The 18,051-nt window shown below is 42.6% G+C and overlaps 2 protein-coding genes across 3 annotated transcripts in view; one reads left to right on the top strand and one right to left on the bottom strand.

Moving 5' to 3' along the window:
• Rabep1 (rabaptin, RAB GTPase binding effector protein 1) overlaps positions 1-8,896 on the top strand; it is an 89,674-nt gene extending 80,778 nt beyond the window's left edge. For both annotated transcript variants that reach the window (XM_075991836.1, XM_075991838.1), the window contains 5 exons: positions 427-616; positions 1,157-1,212; positions 2,945-3,043; positions 5,740-5,856; positions 6,245-8,896. In XM_075991836.1, the coding sequence (XP_075847951.1) occupies positions 427-616; positions 1,157-1,212; positions 2,945-3,043; positions 5,740-5,856; positions 6,245-6,346 (564 nt within the window). In that variant the 3' untranslated portion in view covers positions 6,347-8,896. The remainder of the gene's footprint in view (positions 1-426; positions 617-1,156; positions 1,213-2,944; positions 3,044-5,739; positions 5,857-6,244) is intronic.
• A 151-nt stretch (positions 8,897-9,047) lies between these two features.
• The window catches only part of Nup88 (nucleoporin 88), a 26,145-nt gene continuing 17,141 nt past the window's right edge, over positions 9,048-18,051 (bottom strand). Inside the window, exons 8-17 of the mRNA XM_075991839.1 lie at positions 17,545-17,643; positions 16,185-16,275; positions 13,568-13,669; positions 11,371-11,529; positions 10,844-10,969; positions 10,670-10,735; positions 10,484-10,564; positions 10,127-10,253; positions 9,890-10,008; positions 9,048-9,274 (exon numbers count right to left, since the gene is read on the bottom strand). Of these exons, the coding sequence (XP_075847954.1) occupies positions 9,211-9,274; positions 9,890-10,008; positions 10,127-10,253; positions 10,484-10,564; positions 10,670-10,735; positions 10,844-10,969; positions 11,371-11,529; positions 13,568-13,669; positions 16,185-16,275; positions 17,545-17,643 (1,034 nt within the window). The 3' untranslated portion in view covers positions 9,048-9,210. The remainder of the gene's footprint in view (positions 9,275-9,889; positions 10,009-10,126; positions 10,254-10,483; positions 10,565-10,669; positions 10,736-10,843; positions 10,970-11,370; positions 11,530-13,567; positions 13,670-16,184; positions 16,276-17,544; positions 17,644-18,051) is intronic.

Genomic DNA, 18,051 nt, shown 5'->3' with positions numbered 1-18,051 from the left:
GCTTGTCACCTTAGAAAGCCTTTCTTCGTGGGGTCAGTGGGCCATTACTTCCTGATACAGTACTTTGCCTAAGGAGATTTTCAGTGAGAGTTTGACTGTGTGAACAGGTAAGTTTAATGTATTTTATCCTGAGTTTACACTTGTTTCTGAGTTTTTTTTCCCCTTTTTCTTCATAAAGTTATTCTTCCTAGTGAATTTGCGTGGAAAGTTACATAACTTTTTTTTCTGCACATAAAACAGCTTTGTGGGGAAAACGTAATTCACAACTCAATTTTCCGGCCATGTTAGATGTTAATACAAAAACATGTGCTTTCAGAACACTGTGTGGTCAGCGACAGTCATGGTCTAAATATTTGAATCATGTGGAACAAATCTCCAGTTTTTCTCACCTTGACAAATCCAGTAACCTCTGTGCATTGAATGCAGGTGCTCCGGGAACTGGTGTTAAAATACCGTGAGAACATCATTCATGTGCGGACAGCAGCAGACCACATGGAGGAGAAGCTGAAGGCTGAAATACTGTTCCTAAAAGAACAGATCCAAGCAGAACAGTGTTTAAAAGAAAACCTTGAAGAGACTCTACAGCTGGAAATAGAGAACTGCAAGGAGGAAATAGGTGAGAAGAAAATGTCGCTTGGGGACTGGGGGTGTAGCTTTGTTGGTATAGTCCTTGCCTGGGTACAGGACGACCAGAAGAAGTTCAAGGCTAGCCAGGACTGCAGGAGACCCTCTCTTGAAGAGCAAGCTAACAAATAGTAAATAACCCTGAGCGTAATGTATGGCTGTGGGTGTGGGGAGCAGGAGTATAGGAGAGAACACTCGGATGAACAGTGGCTGTGAATGCCCTCCTCCACATTCTTTCGGAGCTCTGATGCTAAAGGAGCCAGATGGGCAGCATTTCCTTACAGAACTTTATTGCTAACAACATTGCTTTCTTACAGTTAGGTATGGACACTAGGTAGGAATTTAGGTTGCCACAAAGTGTGCATGTGTAGTTGACCTTTCCCTGAGCTTGGTTATAAGGTCAGTTCTCCGGGACAGTTTGAGAGAGAGCACTTTCCTCTATAGTGTATCTCTGACTCCTTTGGGGACATTTTAAGGGGAAAAAATGATGACAATAATAAATGATTGCTAATATTTCTCCCTTTTGTCCTAGCTTCCATTTCTAGTCTAAAAGCTGAATTAGAAAGAATAAAGGTTGAAAAGGGACAGGTGAGTCACAAGTTTAAAATTAATTCTGTCAACACGCTGGTTGCTTATTAAATCCTGTGCTAGAACAAAGCAATGAAGATAGCTGAGGCATAGTTCCTGCTTTCCAGAGACTTCTGCCTGTGGGAACAGAATGGGCAGCCTGGCGTGGTCCTCCGTGGCTGATGCTTGTGGTGATTTGTCCTGAGCTATGTCTCTTGCATTCTTCACACTAGCTCTTTAGTCGCTTTCATCTCAGCCTTCACTGCTCAGTCATTAGCTTGTAGCCCCCTCCTACTTTATTACCAGCCTTCTCTGAGATAAAATGATGACCTGTTTCTCACCATAGTGTAATGCTGATAGGTGCTTTCACTGGCCTCTGTGTTCTCTAGCTTTGAACGTCTACCTCTTGATTGATTTTCCCTTTGTGTACATAATTGCCCAGCTGTTTCCCATTAAGAGGGAAAAAATGATATGGATGTGGGATACACATCTGTAATCCTGGCACTCAAGAAGCTGAGGATTCAAGTTTGAGGCCAGCTTGTGGTACATAGGAAGATGGCCTTTCAAAAGAAAAAACAAAACAAAACAAAAGTTTCTCCTTGAATTATACTACTCTGCTAAGTCACTGTTTTTCCAAAGTTCTTGAAAGAGTGCTGCCCTCCACCTGACCTCCCAGCAGTCTCTCCCACAGTCAGCCTTTGTTTCCCTGTACTGGAGGTCTCTAGGGCACACTAGAGGTGACCAGCACTCAGACCTGGAGTGTAGCTCAGGAGAAGAGCGCTTTCCTAGCACAGAAAAAGAAAATGCCAGGCTCATGTGCTGCATTGTCCTCCCTGCCAGTTTGGGTTCAGACTTTACTTTTTACTTTTTTTGGTGGTTCTGGGAATTGAATTCATTTGTATGCTATTCATTTGTAGCTCTGTCCTACAGAGCTACACCCCCAGTTCTGAGATGTGACTTTTCATTGGCCTGTTGTCACAGCCTGACTTGTTTCCTAAGAGACCTCTGGGCTGGAGCCGGTTCCAGTTCCTCTCTGTTTTGAAGCCAGACTGTCTCAGTCTTTTTGAAGTCTTGAGCAGTTGAGGACAAGTCCTTAGTGCAGAGGTCTCTCACAGTCCCACACTGCTGCAGGCGGCCAGAGCTCACCGTCCGTGGGCAGGGCAGCCATTCTGTTTTTAGACCATCTCTTTACTTTCTTTACCTTGCCACCCTTTCCTTCCCCTGGGAAAATGTTAATCCATGCTGACAGTGCAGAGAGGAAACAGGAAAAGCTCAGGTCCAAGGCCTGCCTCGGCTGCAGAGCTCAAAACCAGCCTGAACAACAACAAAAGCAAGATCCTGTTTCCAAAGGAGTTGGGGGTGGAGATAAGTGATGGCGTGCTTGCCTAGCCTCTGAGACCCCAGGTTCAATCCCCAATACTAAAAGTAAAAGTCAGCCATCATCTTTTCTAGAAAATACTGTCTAAATTTTCTCCCTGAATTAAATGCTGCTCCCTTTATGTTGATATGTATTAGTTATTTCCCTGTCTGTTTCTCCTGACCTCTCAGTTTCAGGCCTTAGAATTAGAAACATGATAGATACCTAATACGGAGGTAAAGACCAGGTTTGCAAGAACAAGAAGAATCTATACTCTGAAACTTTAGAAGAGCATTCCAGGCACAGCCAAGAGCAAACCTGAGTACTCTGGGTTGCAGACACCTCTCAATAGTGCTGCGAGACCTTCAAAATTTCTTTTTGATTCCCTTTTCACAGTTGGAATCTACATTAAGAGAGAAGTCACAACAACTTGAGAGTCTCCAAGAAATAAAGGTTAATTTAGAGGAACAGTTGAAGAAGGAAACTGCTGCTAAGGTAATTATGTTTATCGGTCATTTAATTTAAAAAACAAGGCTAAGGTATAGCAGCGCAGACCTTTAATCCTAGCACTAGGAAGGCAGAGGTAGGTAGATCTCTGTGAGTTCAAGGCCAATCTGATCTACCCAGTGAGGCCCTTTCTCAAGCAAACAAAAATTACAAAAAACAAAGGGGCTAGAGAGATGGCTTAGTGGTTAAGAGCACTGGCTACTTTTGCACTGGACTAGCATTCAGTTCCCAGCACACAGTGGTGGCTCACAACAGTCTGTAATTCCACTTCCAGATTTGATATACTTTTTTGGTGCACACATTGCATACATACCCATATACAAACAACCACTTATATGTACAAAGTGCAATAAACATATATTGAGCCTAGCTTGGACAGTGTTCTGCTGGAAGCATTTCTCTGAGCTGAGTGTAGGCCTGCCTGCAGTTCCTGTTACTGGAGGCCAAGGCAGGAAGATTGCTAGTTCAGAGGCCTGAAAAAGGCTGCCAGGGAGGCTTAGGGCCAGGGAGGCTTTGGCAGCTGAGTTGAAGTGTTTATTTTTTAAAAAAATAGAAATAAAAATTGAAAAGGTGTAAAAAAGGATGGAAAAGTGGAGTAGAGACTCTATACAGTCCAGTGGTCGACTGCTTGCCTAGCGTGTGAGGTTCAGTCCCCAGAGATGGAAGGAGGAGGGATTGTTTGGAAACGTTACTCCATTCCATCCCTGTATCAAATGCTAAGATTGCCTCGAAGCAGATTTCCAGATTATCTTGAGTTTGTATAGAATAAAAATGCACGTGGGTGCTTATGGCGGGCATTGCCTAGACATGGTTTTAATGAGTTGTGTTGGTGGTCAGAAGATTCTTGTCTTTAGAAAAAGGCTCCCATGATTTTCAATAAGGAAGGCTGGAGGTGGCTGAGACTGAATGGCCCATATTAATTCAGTGTTTGATCCTAGTAATTGTCAGAGGAAATTCCCTTTTAAGTCTCTGTCCGTGTTACTATGACAGCTGTTGATCTTTGAATACATTTCTTTTTTTTTTTTTGGTTTTTCCAGACAGGGTTTCTCTGTAGCTTTGGAGCCTGTCCTGGAACTCCCTTGGTAGACCAGGCTGGCCTCGAACTCACAGAGATCCGCCTGTCTCTGCCTCCCAAGTGCTGGGATTACAGGCGTGCGCCACCACCGCCCGGCTCATTTGAATACATTTCTTATCCTGGTTTCATACCTAGAGCAAGTAACCTACCCAACTGGCACTGTTGCCCTATGGAAAGAGAGACTGGGTTGAGGAAACAGAGCAGCAGGTAGAGGTGCTTACTGCCAAGCTGGATAACTGCCATTTGATCCTTGGGGCTCACATAGTGGGAGGAGAGAACCAGCTCTCTCGTAAGGTTGTCCTCCTGATTGTCCTCTGTGAGTGCTTCCCTAGCCACCCTACTCCACACACAAATGTAAAAGTGGTACTGGGAGTGGGGATAAAGCTCAGCTGGTAGAGCGTTTGCCTGGCACCGCAGAAAACTGGGTGTGTTGGCACAATCTGTAATCTCACAAGAAAGATAGAGGTAGGCGGATCCGAGATTGTAGCTCATTTTCAGCTACAATAGAGCAGGTTCAGGGGCTAGTTTGGGCTACAGGAGACCTTGTCTTAAATAAAGGTGGGAACCAGTGAGGCAGCTAGAGGTACACGCTGCCAAGCCTGAGTTTAATCCCTGGGGCCCACATGGTGAAAAGAGAGCTGACTCCAGCAACTTGTCCTGTGACCACTTCTGTGCTGTAGCATGCGCACACACACACACACACACACACACACACACACACACACACACACGTGCCCAATCAGTAGAAAAATAAAAATGTAATTAAAAAATATTAACAGGAAGGAATGAGTTAGGGTGGTCAGGGTCATCACAAGGGAACTCATAGAAGCAATTGGCTTGTTCATGGGAGCTCAGACTATGACAGTTAGGGAGCCTGCATAGAACCAGCCTAGGCCCTCTGCATATGTGAGGGTCGTGTGGCTTGGTCTACTTGTGGGACTCCTAGCAGTGGGAGCGGGGCCTGTCCCTAACACTTTGGCTTCCTTTGGGAACCTGGTCCTAATGCTGGGTTGCCCTGCCCAGCCTTAATGCTAGGAGAGGAGCTTAGTTCTACTTCAGTGTGATAGGCTGTGCTTTGTTGGCATCCATGGGAGGCCTGCCCCTCTGAACAGAGGTGGGGAGGGGGGCAGAGGAGAAGTGGGAAGAGTGAAAGCTGCAGTTGGGATGTAAAAATGAAAAAAAATTAATTAATAAAGATAAAAGATTACTGGTATATGGAGGCATCATTCAGGTCTCTGCTCTAGTAGTAGATATAGCTTAATGGTGCAGGGTGCTTGCCTAACAAGCTATGGCCCTGGGTTCAATCCTTAGTATGAAAAAGAAAAAAGAATGCTGGGCGGTGGTGGCGCACGCCTTTAATCCCAACACTCGGGAGGCAGAGGCAGGCAGATCTCTGTGAGTTCGAGACCAGCCTGGTCTACAGAGCTAGTTCCAGGACAGGCTCCAAAGCCACAGAGAAACCCTGTCTCGAAAATCGAAAAAAAAAAAGAAAAGAAAAGAAAAAAGAACGGTTGACAAGTTCCCTGTAGTCAGTAACTAAACTTCCTAAGTAATTTTAGGAAATCTGGCTTTTTGGCATTAATCTTCTCTCAAAACTTTTATTTTTTAGGCTACAGTTGAACAGCTCATGTTTGAAGAGAAGAACAAAGCTCAGAGGTTACAGACAGAATTAGATGTCAGTGAACAAGTCCAGAGAGATTTTGTAAAACTTTCTCAGACTCTTCAGGTGAGGTGTTTGGGGAACTGCCATGGCCTCTGCGGGAGGGGGCACCCGTGTAGCTGGAGATCTCTGATTGCCTCTGCCACTCCCTCAGATATCTTATCACTCAAGCACAAGCTTGTCTGTTACAGATTTGGCCCCCTTCTCCTTTCCCTTCTACCTTGCCAATTTCTGCCTTAAGTATAAGTGGGGTAGGCATTGGAGGGGGCACTGGAGGGGCAGGATACCAATCTGTTATATAGATTGATGAATTTTAAGAGTGTGGGTTTTTTTTTTCTTCCTCTTTTCTTCGAAGAGCGTAATCTGGTGAATTGATCTGCTGCATGTCGACTAGAATGATCAGAGGGAACATAGGTCGGCATCACTTGCACTCATCGCCACATTGTTTCTCCAGGTGCAGTTAGAGAGGATCCGGCAAGCAGACTCCTTGGAGAGAATCCGGGCAATTCTGAATGATACCAAATTGACAGACATTAACCAGCTCCCTGAGACATGACACCCTGATAGCAGGATTGTAACCTGCATTTTGGGTTTTTAACTCATCTTTAGAATAACATTAATTATTATTTAACTCTTAATGGAAGACGTCACAGCAAAAGGAAGACTGGAGAAATGCAGGTCTGGAGGGAGAAGGCTGCTGTGCGCAGGGACAGCCAGCAGATGTTTCAGAGGGAACACTAACAGGACACCGGACTCGATTCCAACGGGTGTGGGATCAGATTGGTGCCAGAAAAGTGCTGTTTCCTTGCCTGCTTTCTCCAACGTGGATTCCGGAACACATTTCCTGACATGAAAGCAACTTCCCCATAGTGTTTGGAATTACGTTTTCAGTTCATACAAACTGGGAGAGAAAAGGTTTTTTTTTTTCCTTCTGTTTTCTAGGGCTCATCAGTAGCAGTATTCAGCTAGCAGAGAGGTGTAGTGTGCTGTATGAGTATTTTATATTAAAATATGAAGTGTGAGAGCAGGCCATTGGCTATTGACTGTATTTCCCTCGCTCAGTGCATATTTTTTCTTTCTACCATTTTATCTTCATTGGAGGACCTTAAATGCTACTGAAACTTGCCTGAGAATTATAGGAACATGGCAAACAAAGAATTCAACAAAATTAGGAGAATCTGAATACTTGGCTGAGGCAATATATATATATTGGAAGTTGAATTTAAGGGAAAAAAGCACAAGAAACCTTGGATGCACTTTCTCTGCACACCAGGATGAACTTCCTTGGCCCACAGGTACCATGGCAAAGGAGAACTGGCACCACCTACCCTTTCCAAGTATTTTAGTTACTGGATCAGTGGAAAAAATATTAATAAAACAAGCTATGTCTGACATCTAGTACACATGTATAAATCTGCTTATTTTCAGCCTGCCTTAGAGGCATACAAGTGTCACGTTTAAAATGGTGATGGCTTACAGATCTTTGTATGTTTGTTTTACAGTTTAGACCTGTGGTGTAAGTGAGCATGCTTACAGTGAAGCTAAGGAAACTTAGTTTAGTATCTACTTCATTCTTGGAGTTGAAATTTCTTTCCTGTGTGGAGAAGCAAAGCACCCTGCGGAACAGGTTAATCCCAAACAGCTGTAAAGTGGTGCAGAACTCAGAAGTGTGCTTGTGTGTGGTACTCACCAGCTGCAGGCTATATGAGAACACCGGTGGACAGTTAGCTATGCTATGTAATTCATGCGGTTCCTAAGTCACAATGCTTTCAAGGAATGTTTGTGAGTGACTTACAGATGTATCCAAAAGAACTAGAATTTTCACACTTGTCTACCATCAATTCATAGCATAAATGGATTTTGTAGTAACGAGTCATTATGAATTTGCCCTCAAGGTCTTTGCTATTTTCTTTCGTAAGTCTGTGTTCACGATAAAGAATTTAAAAGTAAATACAAATTGCGGGAATAGTGCTACAGGCTTGCCAATGCATGGAAACATTAATTGGCTTGAAGTCCCCTTGTATACAGTACTATGTGGTTTAAAGAAACAGTATCCTCACTGAGTTAAAGGGATTTTATTAATTATAATGTGATTACATTAGATTTAGGACTAGTCCTTCAGCTCCAAGCTAATTTGTTTTGGATCACTGTTGGCCACAGTGAATGGGAAATTCATAATTATTCTTAACTGTCACTCCCCATGAGCTGTTCTGCTGAGACCACGCACTTTTTTTTTAGACAGGGTTTCTCTGTAGCTTTGGTGTCTGTCCTGGAACTAGCTCTTGTAGACCAGGCTGGCCTTGAAGACACAGAGATCCGCCTGCCTCTGCCTCCCAAGGGCTGGGATTAAAGGCGTGCTACTACTGCCCGACTTGAGACCAAGCACTTTACAGACAACTTTTCTCCAGAAACTGGGGATTGAGCAATAAAGAATCACGATTAGGGGATGTTTCTAGTCTGTACTTGGGACAGATGCAAACTGCTGGGATCCACTCAATGAGAAACACATCCTAGAGGAACAGAAACTGAAATGCCAAGTTTTCAACAGCCTGTCTGTGGTATGAAATAAACTGCTGCTACACCACCAGGTAGGAAAGAGTCCTTTGAACTTCAATGTTCTGCATAAATGAGATCTGCTTTAGAAGGTGGAATTCACCAGGAGAGGAAAAATCTGGTTCCAGTGCTGCACTCCATCTTGCATGTCTAACCTGGCTTACCTTTACCTGTAACATACCTTACCATGCAGCTTCTAATTGGCAGTCACTCAGTTGTTTCTAGGCAGGTACCATACTTACTTTTCAGAACTCAAATTGGCAGGTTTGAAAAGATGATCTAAATGTATATGGCAGAACACATTTTTCTTTTCCTTTAGGGTGCTAGAACTTGCACCAGAACTCACTGAGTAGACATAGCCATAGCCAAACTGAGCTCTGAAAGGCAACGATGCCTGTGAGGAAATGAGCCAACAGAGGACTCTGCAACTGTTAGCAACTGTATGTAGATCTTCACCTCTGCTCTGCACAGACTGCAGGTGTCTCTGTGTGTTAACTGTACCGAAGGCATGTCCTTAAGAGAGTGTTCAAATTAAAAGAGCTGCTACTGAGTAGACTGTGTGGCCTATTCCTTTGCATCCCAGTTTTGGTTCTGCTACTTAAGATGCCGCTCTTATTCTTCAGATATAGACCTGGCAGCATGCAGCTGAAGCTTTGTCCCAGAATTTTGAAAAATAAATCATAGACATTAATTATAAAGCAAAGTCAAATTTTGAATAAAAATTTATTCAAATTATACAAAACAAAAGGAATAACAAGAATAATCACACCAAAGTTATCCAAAATGCTTCTTTATAAATTAGAGTGCTACCTGTTTGTTTTACAGCATCAGTTTGTGAGCCTTCAGTTGTGTTAACTTCAGGTGGTGTCAGAAGTTGACATGATTTCGGATATCATTGATTTGCTTCACCATTTCCCTGATGTGTTCACCCCTGCAAAATCATCAAATGACTCACTTCAAAAAATGGACGAGCCATTAGTACTGAGTTGTAAGATTTTTTTTCCGCCCCCCAACTCTGAGACAGGATTTCTCTCTGTAAGTCTTGGCTGTCCTGGAACTCTGACACCAGGCTGGCCTCAAACTCTGTCTGTCTCTGCCTCTTGAGTACTAGGATTAAATTTGTGTGCCACCATGCCCAGGAGTCTAAGGATTTAAACTCTCAGCATTGCAATAGACTTAAGAATGGCTTTACTAATTAATTATCTGAACAGCTTAAGAAGGTTTCAGGTGGACAGCAGTGGCTTTTTGTGTGGTGTTGGGGATTGAACCTAAGGCATTTCACATTAGATAGATGCTCTACCACTGAGCACAGCCCCAGGAACACTGCTAACCAATCCATGGGATGTACTCTTGATCACACAACAAAATTATATAGGAGAGCTGCTGTTTTTCATCCCACCATATTCATTTAAGCCTCTGTCTATCATGCCCCTATTCTACAGGCAAATCCCAGACTCAGGATTCTTATCCAGACAGACAGGCAGCTTTTAGTATATTGCCAAGGAAAAATGTCTCAACAGTAGCTGACTGGAAAACATCAACTTACTCTTCCTTCAGGATGGACTGAATGCACTTCCGCTGGTAGGCACTGAGAGTAATGGTGGGTCTCTGAGGACTTAGCACTTTTTCCATCTTCCGCTGTTGATAGTCTTTTTTCATAGTAACCTTAAGTATCAAACAGAACACAGGTATTTTGACTATGGTTTGCCACACACCTTTACAGTATCTATTTTATTTTTCACATTTTACAGAAATCCATTGGCTACCCTGCACCCATTCTCACCTGTTTGATGGCATTGCCTAGATGTCGTAGTTGGTCAGGTATCAGCTGTAACTCCTTCTTCATGTCTCTCTCACTGTCAGAGAGAACCGGGAGCTGAGTATGAAAACTGTGGAGCACTTTCTTCATCCTTAAGGAAAAGAAGAACATGTGGGTTAAGACTGCGAATTATAACAGAAACACGGAGTTTGTAATTCAAGAATTCAGTGTCTGAGGAGACACATCCCAGAGGAGTTAGGGGACAGTAAGTCTTTCCTGGTACTTCAAAGAGTTAGAGTTCCACTCTATTCTACTCTATAGGTGTGTGAACATTGGCAGTCCTGAGCAAGGAGGGAACTGGATGCTTCGCGGTCCACTGACCTGTTCATGATATCTTCTTGTTTTTCTTTGGCTTCCTCATACTTGTCAGCTAAGCGCTCTGCCATTTCCCGCAGACTCTTCCTGGAGGAATGAAGAACTCTTGCAGTCATATGATGTGACACAGCATCCGGAGGGAGATGCAGTTCACTACTCCCCACTGTTTTCTCCTTTGGTTCTGACACCTACCTCTCCTCTCGACAGTAATTGAGATCTTCTAGTTGTTTCCTCTTTTGGTCACATAATAATTTGACCCTTCAAAAAGAAGTAGTAGTAAAGGTCAAAGGAAAGACAGGCTTCCACAGGTGATCACAATAAGCCAACCCCTAGCAAGGACTAGTGGTGTTCAACACAGGACACTACCTCCGCTGAATTTCTTCCTTGGCCAGGTCTTGCTTGAGAATGTACTGTTCTCGGAACACTTGGGTGGCTCTGCTGATAAGCTGAAGACACTCCTCGGGAGGGGGAGCCAAATCCTTTTCAGATGATCTTTAGAACAGTTTCTGTCATTATTCTCGTTTGCCGGGTAAAATAACCAAACAGACAAATCCTAGCTACCTTTTTTTGGGGGGGGGGGGTTTGTTTTGTTTTCTGAGACAGAGTTTCTCTTGGAGACCAGGTTGGCCTCACAGAGACCCGCCTGCCTCTCGAGTGCTGAGATTAAGGCATACAGCATCACACTGGCAAGTCCTAGCCATCTCATTACCTTTGTTTAGCACTTTTTCAGGTGCCACTTCTGACTAGCTGATGGGATGTGCCATGTCCCCTCCCATGAACCACAGTTAGGACAGAAAGATCCGAAAGCAAGGATGAACACTTGGTAGCAAGCACAAAGCCCCATTTTAAAGAAAAAGCCCATTCTTAAAACTCATATGGCCCAAATCTCATACTTGAGAAATGCGGGGTTGGCAGCACTACGTTGCAAGATGCTTTTAATATGCTTCTCAAAGGAGTCTGGGGTTTCAGCCAGGATGCGCAGGGGAGACTCTGCCACTTCAGCATCTTCTCGGGTACACAGCAGGGGAGGAGATGCTGGGTGGACTGTACTTCTGCAAAACAAACAAGTCAAGTCCACTGTGTAACTACTTGTTGCATTACAGGATGTCATCAGCCATACTTAGCCAAAATCCGAGGACATGAGGACCTAATGTACTACTTTTGTAAAAAACTACAAGAACGTGTGTTCTATCCTGAAAGGTCATTTCGGGAAGTTCCTATCTTGCTATTTGAGCATTTTGGACTCTTTTTAAAAATTCTTTTTGAGCTGGGCGGTGGTGGCGCACGCCTTTAATCCCAGCACTCGGGAGGCAGAGGCAGGCGGATCTCTGTGAGTTCGAGGCCAGCCTGGTCTATAAGAGCTAGTTCCAGGACAGGCACCAGAGCTACAGAGAAACCTTGTCTTGAAAAAACAAACAAAAAATTTTTTTGAAAAGATCAAGGCAAAAAAAAAAAAAATCCATAGCCCCTTTCTTGCAAAGGACTCAAGACAGCACCGTAACACTAACCACTCCTTTTTGGGGCATAGTTTAGGTTGATAAATGCTGGTCTGAGGCCAGATGACTGTTGTGTACTATATTTGCTTCTATATAACTATTTCTAAAAATTACAATCAAGGGCAAGTTTTTCCAAAGGCAATTTCTGGGAAAGCTCCAAGGATTGTGAACTTCGGCAGTATGCATCATACTTTGAAGGCAACAATTCAAAGTATTTGGAAGAGCTTTGTAAGCAAGAGTGTTAATATACAGACAACTTGTGTTTTGGACAGTTGGCAGAAATATGATTAAAAGGTATCCAGCTAATGAAGCCTTTTCTCCCCCTCTTTGAGACTTATTTTTTATTGTCCAAATAGTGCGACTAGGCTTTATTTAAAACACTAACGGTGCTGGGTGGTGGTAGCACACACCTTTAACCCCAGCACTCAAGAAGCAGAGGCAGGCAGATCTCTGTGAGTTCAAGCCTACAGAGTCAGTTCCAGGATAGCCAGGGGTACATCAAAAAACCCTTGTCTCAAAAATACAAAACAAAAATAAATACATCACATGGGTTCTGGGGATTGAACTCAGGTTGTGAGGGTCAGTGGTGAGCACTCTTACCTACTGAGGCATCTCACTGGCTTACTGGCAAACATTTTTCTAGTGCCTGTTTCTTTAAAGTTGCTAGAATTTTAGTATTTTTTTTAATAAAGCAACATAAAATTTATACCTGTATTATTTTTTTCCTTGTCAAACAATGTAACTGGTCAATCTTTAAAGAGTATGCAAGGATAGAAACTAAATGCAGGCATTTTACACTCAGTATTTAGAAGCACCTACTCTAAATGGACACACCAAGAGACTGGAGATGGAGAGTCTCACATTTGATATCCCATTGATTTAGTTCTCATGTCTATTTCTGCATTTATAAAACTTGGCCTCCCAAGGCCATGTTGGAAAAAGGAAAATGGTGATTACAACTTAATACATGAACTTAGCTTTATACTCTTTTCCCAGAGTTGCATATTTTGATGTCCCTCTGAGGCTGGCACAAAGAGAGATAAACTTAAGTGCAGAATTTGGGACCAAACAGACCTCCACCTGCATCACCTGTTGTGAGCAAGCTGTGAGGCGCAAATCTATGCCTTCTTTTATTACATGGAAATCAGTATGTTCCTTAGGGGGCTTCTCTAATGTGTCCAGAGGGCATGCAGGAGAACACCTTACATCTGGACCTGACATGAACCATCATTAAATCCAATCACAACATGTAGTCCTCTCTGCAATTAGGAGAAATCTCTAGCTGGGTGGAGGGAATCAGGCTTGTTGTAACCCCAGATGAGGTGGGAACTGCTTAAGGCCAACATGACTATAGACTGAGACCCTATCTTACAAACAGAAAAGCTCTGATTCTTAGTTATGAGATGGCAAAACAAGACAACACCACCATGCCTAAAATACCTTTCAGAGACAGCTATGAAAACAGAAACATCCCCTCAGTTCAGAAGCCAAATCATACACCATATAGACAGCCTCAAGCCAGTTACTGAGGGCATTTCCCCAGCTTTGATTTGCAGAATTAAAGAGTTGTGGGATAACATAGAATGAGACATACAATAAAGGCCTTATGAGACATTCATAGGTACTGGTGATGCAGATCATTGTGGGTCCCAGGATGTCCGGGACGATCCAGAATCCTCGAATTGGAGCTGGCTGCCTGGAGAGAGACAATCACAGTTAAATTACAAAGCAGCAAATGCACCAGAACCAATAGCAACTACATGCCTATAGTGTCCACAGCTTTTTGGGGCCTATGACATCCTGATGTCAATGTAGTAACATCACATTGTGATTTTGAAACATACCATGATCAGTTTAATCCAAGCTTCCACTTAATCTGTAAGCTAGTTACCAATTACCCAAGGATACAGAGCTTCTGTGTCTTTCTCCCCGCTTAAGGCCTACCTATCTTGGTGAACCTAGTATATCTAGTGCTTACAAACTGCTCAGAAACCTAAATGAACAGGACTTTGGGATTTCACGTTACACACCCAGTGACCCCACACTGCCAAGGACCTCATCATTTCATTTAGTTGTACAGCATTGTTTCCTTCCGATTTTTTTCCACCAAAGGTAGGGGGGAATCCACGGTTCTCAAGTGGGAACTGTTGTCCCCACCAAAAAGCTTTACTACTGGTCTGCATGTCCGTTCTTTCTGTCTGACCATACATCTGCACCTTATTGTCAGTGCCACCTCCTGTCACATCTGGTGTGCCATCAACTGTATAGTTTCAAAGTGTCTATTACGCATCTCCTCTCAGCTTATAGACAAGCTCCTGTTTTGTTTCATTTTGTCCATTTAAAACATTCCCCACTGTGGCTTTATGGGAAGCTTCATTGCACCCCAGCCTGGCTCCCCCTAATCTGTCCTTTATTTTGTAAGTAACAGCAATCTTATTTGAGTGTGTAGTGTATACACAAGTGCCTGTTCACATACCTGTGTGTAGGCATAGCTTCATTCTAGTCCCTTGAGCCAGGGTTTCTCTGAGTGAGGCTAGCAACCAGCAAGTCCTAGCTATCCTCCTGGTTCTGTTCCTACAATGGAGCTGGGTATATAGAAGCACATGACCATACCTAGCCTTTTATATCTACTTAGAGATTTGAACTCAGATCTTCAAGCTTGTTAAGCAAGTGCTGTTACCCACAGATCCAGCTCCCTATCCATTTTTCTTTTTAAAATAAACTTTATTATATATCTTAAAAAAAATCACCACCAAACAAACTTTACAAATGAACATCACACTCTAATGTTAATAAAACTTATACATCTGAGTGAACTATACAATTAATCAGTATGTAACCAATATTCAAAGATGTGCATTCAGACCATGTAACCAGTACTGGGCCAATAATTAAAAGGCAAAACTGAGGTTATAGCTCAGCGACAGAATGCTTGCCTAGCATGCACAGGGCCCTAGGTTCAATGTACAGCACGTGCAAGAAAAAAAGCAAGGGGAGGAGGCAGCAGCAGCCATAGAATCCTGCATGTCCGTCCCTGATCACAGTCATCCTTATTCATAGGTAATCACTAGTCCCATTTTTACACTGCCGTGTCTTTGCCTTGCCTTCATTTTAAACAATTATTTATTTTACGTGTATGTATATACCAAGTATGTGTCTAGTGCTGGCAAAGGCCAGAAGAAGGCATCGTATTTCCAGTGTCTTGAGTTACAGTGGCTGTGAGCTGCCACGTGGGTGCTGGGAATTGAACCTGGGTCTTCTCTAATGGCAGCCAGTCAGTGCTGTTAACTGCAGAGCCATCTCTTTAGCCGAGTAAAACTATAATATACAGTTCCCTGCTCACTTTTCAACCTCTTGTCATTCCTCAATCCCTCCAGTACATTGCCAAGTCAGTGCTTATACAATGCTACTGTGTCCTCTTGACATAGCTTCTCCTTGGTATTCTTCATACCTTTACTCTGGGTTCCCTCCATTCTCTGAACCCCTCTCTCAAATTTCCTTCCTGGGCTTCGCTTTTCCACTCACTGCTCACAGTCATGTGTTGCTTACCACCCTCGAGTTTCCTTTTCTGACTCCAGACCTTCTGGGCAAGATTCAGAACAACACTTCCAATGCTGACACTTTCACTACTCCAGAGCATTCCAAACTTCAGACCCATACACACAATTGCCTGTTAGGCTCTTCTACTTAAGGTGCTCTAGAAGGGACACCACCATCTCCCCAAATCTGTTCTTCTACATGCTGGTTTCCCCAAAGGGTACCACGTCTATTCATTTACCCAGACAAGAAACCTGGGATCCATTCTACACACCTCTCTTTACTTATCAACCATTTACTGAATGTCTACTAGGTACTCTTACATAGAGTAATCAGGCACAAAGCCAACAGAAAATTATAAAAGACAGAGCTGTAGTCATATCGCGTGGCATACATACACACCACACACACACACACAGAGGGAGAGAGAGGGAGAGAGAGGGAGAGAGATTGAGATTACAAAGACAACAGAAGAACCCTGAGTTAGAGTGGGGAATTAAGGGAAGCATCTTTAAAGAAGTGATATAAGATGAGAAAATATAAACATTAGCTAAGAGAAGCTAAGGAACAGGGGGACTCTAGAGCAGGAGAAAGCTTTGGATAACCATGACAGCCTTACAAGAGAAGCCAGAATTAAAACAATTGTTTGCTGGGTGCACAGAGAAGCTCCTTACCTACATGGCAATGGCTTTGTACAGAGAATGTGTTCTACAAAGCATTTCTGTTCTGCAGCAAGTTCCTGCAAACTATCCTTATCTTCTTCATCTACAAAAGAATGTATTAGAGAAATCAACTGGTGCTCAGACAGAACTCCAAATTAAAATGCTGTCATTTGTTAAATGCAATGAATTTTTTGTTTCAAGCCACTGCTTCTCACAGAGGGTACCTTTCTCAAACAGACCCTAGCTGAGGAGTTACTGAGAGCTGCTGGCTGCTGGAAGGAGATGAAGCAATTTTCATAGGCTGTGGTGAGCTTGTCCTACTATTTGGTCCCATACTCACGAGAAAGTACGCAATACTATTTGGACTTAGGTTATTTAAAAAAAAGAAAGAAAGAAAGAAAACGACATGAAGTTGGGAGAGGAGTTGGGGCTTGAAGAGTGGATCTGAGAGGAGGTAGGGGAAGATGTGTGTGTGTGTGGGGGGGTGTGTGTGAATATAATCAAGACACTATGCATATATGAAATCCTAAAAAATAAAAATACATTTAAAAAAGAGAAAACATTTAGCCTGTCATTAAGTATGGTGTTAACTGTTGGGTTTTCATAAGTAGTCTTTATTTATTTATTTTTTTGGGGGGGAAAACTCCTAAGACTAGTTTGTTGATGTTTTTTGTTTTAAGTAGTCCAGTGGATCAGAATCAAGGTCTTCTACATCGTAGGCAAATGATCTACCACTGAGCAATATCCCAGCCCTTTTAAATGTTTTTAACATGAAAAGATGCTAAGTATTCTTAATTATTTTAATACTTCAGAAGAACACTATATGGCTTTCCCCTTGTATCCCATATGTTATCACATGACAGTGCTGGATGCTGAAGAAAGCCCCATTTCTGCAGTAAATACCACTCAATCTTTTTGTATCTATATTTGTCAGATATTTTTGCCTCTAGTTTGTATATTTTGTTTTATTTTGGTATCACAGATTGAGGTAAGAGGTGCTGTTTTTCTGGGAGCTCATGAAGAATCAATATTTTAAATGGTCTTGGGCAAGTAGTTTCCCTCCCCATTTTCTACTCCAGTCAGTCCTGAAGTCCATCCATTTCGTCTAGGTCTTCTAATGGCTATATTCAGTTTTCCCTTAAAATTTTAAGTTTCTGTAAACCTAACAGTACTCTACCTTTGCTTTCTGTTTTTTATCGTAATTTTAGTTTCGCTGTTCTAGTATTTGGTCTGTTGACTTAAGGGTTTATCAGTTCTGATGATGTTCCTTCCAGGGAATGTTTGGTTTCACTGATTCTATTTTTATTTTTTCTTCTCCAAACTAACTTTTGTCAGAAATATACTGGGAAATACACAGCATTAGTAAACTTACCTGATCCGAGAAACTTGTGAAGTTTATGAATCCAAGTCAGCCCAACACTGTGCACGCCAGCTTCGTGGGTACAGTGGTATCTTGAAGGACACTTGGGATCTGCACATGAGATCATCAAAAATACAAAGGTAGCCACTGGAAAACTGGAAGAATTTACCCCAGTAGCCTACAAACACATGGTGATAGAACTGACTGTCTACAGGATTTTCATGGTTGTATACTATTGTCAGGGACTTGAAACTTTTTAATCTGAATTTCATTTTCAATTTGATAAGTATTAAAAAACAACAGACACAATCTAAATGTTATTTCCTGTTCATACTTCCTTTAAGGTAGTATCAAATTATGAAGCCCTGGCTGGCCTGACTCAGTATGTAGACCAGGCTGGCCTCAAATCCACAGATCTACCTTTCTGTCTGTGCCAGGATTAAAGTTGAGTACCACCATCCCTGGCCCCAAATTGTTAATTTTCTAAAATTACTTCCCATTAAGTAAACCATTCATCCA

The sequence above is a fragment of the Microtus pennsylvanicus genome, chromosome 11, assembly GCF_037038515.1.
Source record: "Microtus pennsylvanicus isolate mMicPen1 chromosome 11, mMicPen1.hap1, whole genome shotgun sequence".
Classification (NCBI taxonomy): Eukaryota; Metazoa; Chordata; class Mammalia; order Rodentia; family Cricetidae; genus Microtus; species Microtus pennsylvanicus.
The sequence above is the reverse complement of the archived record's forward strand: the minus strand, read 5'-3'. Positions and strand labels throughout refer to the sequence as shown.